This window comes from Balaenoptera acutorostrata, chromosome 7 (assembly GCF_949987535.1).
Source record: "Balaenoptera acutorostrata chromosome 7, mBalAcu1.1, whole genome shotgun sequence".
Taxonomy (NCBI): Eukaryota; Metazoa; Chordata; class Mammalia; order Artiodactyla; family Balaenopteridae; genus Balaenoptera; species Balaenoptera acutorostrata.
This window is the reverse complement of record NC_080070.1, coordinates 61,312,386-61,319,488: the sequence shown is the minus strand read 5'-3', so window position 1 is coordinate 61,319,488 and position 7,103 is coordinate 61,312,386. Positions and strand designations below refer to the sequence as shown.

Genomic DNA, 7,103 nt, shown 5'->3' with positions numbered 1-7,103 from the left:
ACATACAGCTGTTTGGTACTTCGAGTTTGCCAGATCTGACCTAAAAGTAGACTTGCCAGAGGCATTTATTTTGCTATTTCCGATCGACTAGTCAATGCTTCGGGACTCCTTATAACGGAGAGGAGCCCCTCTGAAAGGGAACACCTGGCTACACACGGCACCAAGTGTAGTTCTCAACTTCCCCAGGCTGTGTGCCCCGCCTGTGGGTCTCGAGGGCCCTGGAGCAGCCCCGAGAAGGAGCCGAAGCCAACAGCTTCCCTCGTGAGGCCACCTGATCCCAAGAGACAGGCTTGCACCCCGCCACCGGCCCTCGGCCCCGCTTTAGAGGTCGCCGCTGCTGGACAGCGGAGCCGGGGTCACGTGCGCTGGTCCGGTCCACCGCCCCCAGACCCGGGCCCGCCCCGGCAGAAGGGCAGAGGCCATCGGGATCACGCGCGCCCCGGCGGCCCTAGCCGGGCCCAGCCAATGGGCTGGCGGCGCCCGCATGACCCGCGCCGGCTGGAGGGCGTGGGGAGGCAGGCCGGGCGCGCACGCTGCCAGGCTGTATCGCCGCTCCCGCCGCCGTCGGGACGGGAAGTGAGCGGCCCAGACCCGCAGCGCCAGCGAGCCGGTGAGAGCGTCCCGCAGCCGCCCGCGCCCGGTGCAAAGCATGGCGGCCGCCAAGGTAAGCGTCGGCCCGTTGGCCGGCTGCCCCGGGGGGCGCGAGGGGCCCGGGCGTTCACGCGCCGGGCTGGTGCAACCGGGAAAGCAGATAGAAAGGGGCGCGGGGCAGCTGTTCCACCTTGCAGCAGAGGGAGGAGGGAGGTGCCCGCCCCTCCCGGGCAGCACAGACGGCCGGTGAGAAGAACGGGGACCAGGGCCCGACCTTGCAGCAGAAACTTTGCTGGCTGGACCCTCCCACTTGGCCCGGACGGGGAGTCAGTGCCTGGCCTGCGCCTGGCGGGCTGAGCCAAAGCCGGTGAGGAGGAGCGGGCACGATTGCGTCCCGGGGCGGGGAGGGCTCGGGGTCTGCACGTCCGCTCTGCCACCCCAGCGCACAACTGCTCCTGACCCTGGTAGTTGCTGACCCGAGTTGCTTCCCTGGGGCACACTCCGCGCAGAAGCCTAATCCCAGTAGGTTTCAGAGGCTCCGCCCTCCCACGGGTGGGGAAGTCACCTTGACTTCCGTTTTGGAGACTGCTTGAGAGAGTTGGCCTGCGTGTGTGTGCGTAAAAACTCCAAAGCACCCCCATCCCCCCAGGCCCCCCGCTTCTCGTCCTTCTCTCCGCATCTGACAACACTTACATACCGGCCTCGAAGCGTTTGAGAGGCTTCTTTTTAGAAATGACAAAACAGATTGTCTTGGGAGCCTGTAACTCCTGTGAAGTTCTACTTAAAAGGAATTCTGCGTAAGGTGACTCATTCACTAACCCAGAGGAAAGGCAGCTCCGACAGCTTGACCTTTACCCTTTTACCATTTCTTGAAACCTGGACACCATTTCAGTTTCTTTGGACTCCATTTCAACTTTTCTGGCAGAATACCATATTTAGTCCCAATCACTTGAATCATTGGAATTTATTGCTTTTAATTTTAAGTTCACGAAGGCAGCCCTTTAATCAAGCCTGTACAACTTCTTAGCTCATTTTAAGTGCAGTGAACTTAAATATACCCAACATTTCAAACATTTGTCCTTAATCAAAACTCTGTGATAACCCTCAAGAGGAAAACGTGGCCAACACATCATATTCCTATTTATTCCAGCAAACTAATCACATTTGCAATGGAAATTGTAAGCAGACAGATATATTTAAATGCTGTTCTATGACTTAAGTTTCTCTAAGCTTCCTGAAATCTGCAGGCTTTTCGGTGTTCCTAGATTATGTGGCCTAAGTGGCCTTTCTCTTTTCCTTAATGACTCTGAGTTCCATCCTAAGGAGTGTGCTCTGGGTATGCATGTGCAGACACATGGGTATGTATATAACTGTTGTAGTTAGATTCTCTGAGGATCACTGGGATTCATTTTTGGAACGTACATTAGCCCTTTCAAACCCAATAGCCCTTGACCTTTTCTTTGCATTAAATTTGCATGCAATCAGAGTACAAGGCATGAATTATGTTCCCTCAAGGTGACTTCTTCCAGGAGAGTAGGTGGGAGTAGATACCCATACTTTACTGTCATTTTTATGTCTGTAGATGAGTTTAATAATTTTACTTAATTTGGAGATAAAGTGAGGAACTTACATTGAGGAGTATGCATGTAAATGGAGTATAAGACTGATTAACTAGTTTGAAATAAAATAAATGACATGGAGGGAGGTTTAACTTTTGGGTTGTATTTTTATTAAACTGTCACTTCATATCAATAAGTGCAGTTGAATTTTAGCCAAGTAGTGAGAGTCAGGGAAAATGAAACATTTCATTTTTACTCTTTGAGAACTTGTGTTTTTGTTTATTTATTCATTTAAACTTGCCTCTTTTCAGGATTTCTGATGGCTCATGTCATATATACATATATTTATAAACCAGCAAGACATATCAAAATCAAGTCAAAGTAGATGAGAAAAACAGGATAAACGGAAAATAAGATGAAGCCAGGACTAAGGTTACTGGAAAATAAGGATGTATGTACTTGCTAGAGGTGACTGAATTTTCTAGCAGCCAAAGCAAAGAGGAAGTGATCCGTGAGGTCAGTTACATGGGAGAGAGGTCTCCTTTTTCTGCTATCTGAGGGCAGTTTCTCCCCATCTCTTTTTATATGCAGTGAGCAAACTGCATTCAAAACTACGTCATGACCACAAATGTATGTTTGTGGATTCCATAAGGCCATTTCTTATAGTGTTTCTCATTTTAGCTCAAGGGCAGTAAATGTAGGTCCCCAAATGAGCTGTGCTGGTCCACCTTAGTCCAAGAATACCCCTTATTTAGTTGCCTTTGGACTCTTATTAGGGTGAGGTGATTCTGTCCTCTATTAGGCAGTGCTGGGCAGCCCCAATTAAAGGCCATGCTCTTTGCTTTTTCCTGGAGCACAGATATTCCATATTGAACACAGAGCCATAGGCTTAGCAATCTTATATGGGGGTAGGATTGACATCCCCTCGTAAAACTTGAGGAGCCTAACTAGAAGAGAATCCCATCTCAGTGGAGTGTCTAAGATTCTGGAGTCCCAGAATCAGAAACTGGTCTTTTATTTATTCTTTTTTTTTGGCCACACTGTGTGGCTTGCGGAATCTTAGTTCCCTGATCAGGGATTGAACCCAGGCCCTCGGCAGTGAAAGCGCAGAGTCCTAACCACTGGACCTCCAGGGAATTCCCTTTTATTTATTCAAACGTAACTAATTTTTCATGTCCCTCTTCCTTTAAATAGTATAAATAAGAAGGCTGAGAATCTGTTCTTTGGTTTGCTTTTATTTTGATTTCTGCATGATGGTTACTACTTAATGCAAGCGGTATTTGTTTTTTCATGAAGTAACATTGATCTGAAACTTGGTATTTTGAGATGAACTCAGAAAACTTCCATTCTCTTGCTGCCGCCTTTTGTAGGAATAATCCTTATGGGTTCCCTTGATAGATGGTAGATGAGTATTTCTTTAAAAAACTTCCAAGCACTGCTCTACATGTATTGAAATGAAAATGAGTTTTTAAAATTCTATTTTATATATTTCCATAAAAAATTCATTTTTAAAAAGTAGTATTAGAGAGGTTATCCTTTTCTTGTAGTTGTAGTCAACATTCCCTTTTTGTCACTGGTTGAGTTTATCCATTAAGAATGACGAAATTAAACTAGGAGGAACTGTTAAAAGTTAGAGATTGCTCACTGGAGTTCAGGTGTGAGAGATGTTCAGGTATAAAACTGGACTCCAATAATTTGGGTGAAATTAGCCTAGAACTAAAAGAAGAACATTTGGAGACAAGCTAAAGCGTTCATAATCATGAAAATTTGGTCTGTAGTGCTAGTACACTTAGTATTGCTATTCCATTGTTGGCTGAGTTGTTGCCATGATCGTTGACTCATTTAGAATTGTGTGTATTGTGTTCTTTCTAATGTTGCAAACGGGACTAAACTAAGGATATGAAAATGAACCGGACTCCGTTTGGACCCTCAAGAAAACCACAACCATACCACAGGCTAAATCCTCTCATGGAAGTGCCCCAAGTAGGGTTAGTGCCATAACAAGGGCTTATGGGAGCATCAGGGAAGGAGCCCGTTTCTGTCAGGGGAGGGGAGGGAACGTCTGAAAGGTAGTGGTATTTCAAAAGGAATAGTCAGAGGAAGAGGAAAAGACCATTCCAGTGACAGGAAACAGCAGATGAAAGAAAGAGAGGTGAGAGCACCTGCTGCTTTTAGGGGATAGCAGGTAATAAAATAAATAGGAGAGTAGCCAACGCTTATTGTTTACTAGACGTGAGATTCAGTTCTAGATGCTTTTCATATTAACTGGCTTAATGCCCCTAACAGTCCTATGAGTTACATACTGTCATTTCTGGTTTATAGATGAAGACTGAGACACCAAGGGGTGATGTAAGTGGCCTAAGATCTGATAATTAAAAAGTGAAGAAGCTGGGTTTCAAATCAGCCAGTGTGGCTTCAGGGTCTGTGCTCTTACCCTGTCCACCATATTGTTTGCCTGGTAGTTTAGCATAATGGAGAGTAGAGTTTATGGGAGAAGGGGGAGATGGCTTGGGAGGGGAAATTAGATGCCTCTTATTTAAGACTTTTATTTAGGTCTTGTAACTGTAGACCAGACTTTTATTTTTGAGAACCACTTACACAGTGCTTACTGTGTGCCAGGCCCTTTTCCCAAGTGCTTTACAAATAATAACTCCTTTATTTTTCATAATACCCAAAGTAGGTGTGGTCTATTTTTGTCCTCATTTTACAGGTGAGAAAACTGAGGTCAGGAGAGGTTAAGTAATTTCCTCACGGTTATACGGAGAATAAGCAATACAGCTTGGATTTGAACCCTGCCAGTCTGTGCTCAGAGTCTCTGCCTCACCTGCCCAGGCCTTAAAAAGAAGTTCCATTTGCAGAGGTGCATGTGAGAGTTCACATGTTATCAGTTATGGGCATGTGTATTTCCTGACCATTCCAGTCCAGTAGTTTGTATCTGTAGAATGCTTTGGCACTCAGTATATGCTTCATTGTTAAGTGGTTTTTGAACCAGATTGCACAGGCCAGAAATTGTCATATACTTTTTTTTTAAACAACTTTATTGAGATATAGGTCATATGCCATATAAGTCACCCATTGAAAGTGTACACGTCAGTGGTTTTTTGTATATTCACAGAGTTGTGCAACTATCATCACTGTCATTTACCTTTGTAAAAATTTTAACCCCGTGTTCACTAATTAGGACTTGGGCTATATATTTAACCTCCATGTTTTTCATGCTTCTCATCAATAATAATACCCTCTTCAGAGGTTTGTTACTGTGGATAAAATGTGATTGAGTTTATTAAGGATATTCTTCAGGTTGAAGGTTTTCTCTCCCATATGGTAAAAACTGCTAGGTATTTGGTGGTATAATAATAGTATAATAAAACAGATCAGTTTTTTGTACTGGACAGGAAGGAAAGAATGTTTGAGTTGTTTTTATGCAGCCACGATGCTGGTAAGTTTCTGTGCTTCCACTGATGTTTGGATTTCAGGTTTCTTAAATTGATGGTGCTGGATAGGCCTTGGGGTTTACATAACACAATGTTCCTCACTCCTCCCCTCGTTAATCCTGTTCCCTTTTACCAGGTGAAGAAATGGAGTCCCGGAAAAGTTTGTAATTGGTCCAAGTTCCCTTGAAACCCTTTTGCTTTTTGCACTATTGTAATCCAGGGGTTATCAGCACATTATAGTCCTCTGGACTGGTATAAAAGTGCTGATGCCTGGGTCTCACCCAGAGGTTCTGATTCAGTTGGACTTAGGTGTGGCCTGAGCCTCAAGGTTTCTGAAAGCTCCCCAAGTGAATCAAATCTGCTTCTGAGGCTGCCAGCCGCTCTTCTAGGCGGTTTTCGTGCTCTTTGCTTCAGCTCATCCTCTGATGATTCCTTCTTGGAATAAGGAAGGAATGCAGTGAGATAAATGCAAGTCCCTGGCGTGTCAATTCAAAGGAAGGATACACAGGGGTCCCTACAAGTTCTCTTCTTTCTTGACAATTTCTTTTCAGTCCTTCTGCCCCGTTTCACCTTCGTGCTTAGGCATCAAGTTTATATAGTTTTGTAGTTATCCTAGAATATGGGTTTTATCACCAAATTGATTGAAAGCTCCTTTTGTCTCCTGTAAGTCTCAGTGGTTTTCTGTATCCGTGTAGGTGCTTGAGGGGGGAAGTGTTGCAAAGAGCAAGGTTACCCTGGTCTTGCAGCCTTTTCCCTGGCTAACCTAGTTGGGTGCCCATGTGTTGTCAATGTTCCCCAGTTGGGTCACAGGGCTTTACAAGTGTTGTTTAGCAAATAGAGAACTGGGAGTGGAGAGAGGGATGGGAAGGGTTGAAAGCCCTGTAGGGTAAGAAAATCAGGGATCAGGTCTTCTTGGATATGGAGTTCTTTTATAATTGCTGGAGGAACTCTGACTCCTTCCGCCTCTTTTATCTTTTGTCCTATGACTGGCCTCTGCTTTTTTTTTTTTAATGGAAACATTAAAAATGTTTTTAACGGAAACATTAAAAATGAAAAAAAAATTTCTTTTAAAAAAAAATTTTTTTTTATTTATTTATTTTTGGCTGCGTTTGGGTCTTCGTTGCTGCATGCGGGCTTTCTCTAGTTGCGGCGAGCAGGGGCTATTCTTCGTTGCGGTGCGCGGGCTTCTCATTGCAGTGGCTTCTCTTTTTGCGGAGCACGGGCTCTAGGTGCGCGGGCTTCAGTAGTTGTGGCGCGTGGGCTCAGTAGTTGTGGCTCGTGGGCTCTAGAGCGCAGGCTCAGTAGTTGTGGTGCATGGGCTTAGTTGCTCCGCGGCATGTGGGATCTTCCCGGACTAGGGCTCGAACCCGTGTCTCCTGCATTGGCAGGTGGATTCTTTTTTTTTTTTTAATTAATTAATTTATTTATTTATGGCTGTGTTGTGTCTTCGTTTCTGTGCGAGGGCTTTCTTTTAGTTGTGGCAAGCGGGGGCCACTCTTCATTGCGGTGCGCGGGCCTC

General features: G+C 45.2%; 1 protein-coding gene across 2 annotated transcripts in view; it reads left to right on the top strand.

The window, feature by feature from the left end:
* Nucleotides 1-474: 474 nt before the first annotated feature.
* Nucleotides 475-7,103, top strand: part of SLC25A13 (solute carrier family 25 member 13) — a 205,506-nt gene continuing 198,877 nt past the window's right edge. For both annotated transcript variants that reach the window (XM_057550355.1, XM_057550354.1), the window contains exon 1: nt 475-664. In XM_057550355.1, coding sequence (XP_057406338.1) covers nt 650-664 — 15 coding nt within the window. In that variant the 5' untranslated portion in view covers nt 475-649. The remainder of the gene's footprint in view (nt 665-7,103) is intronic.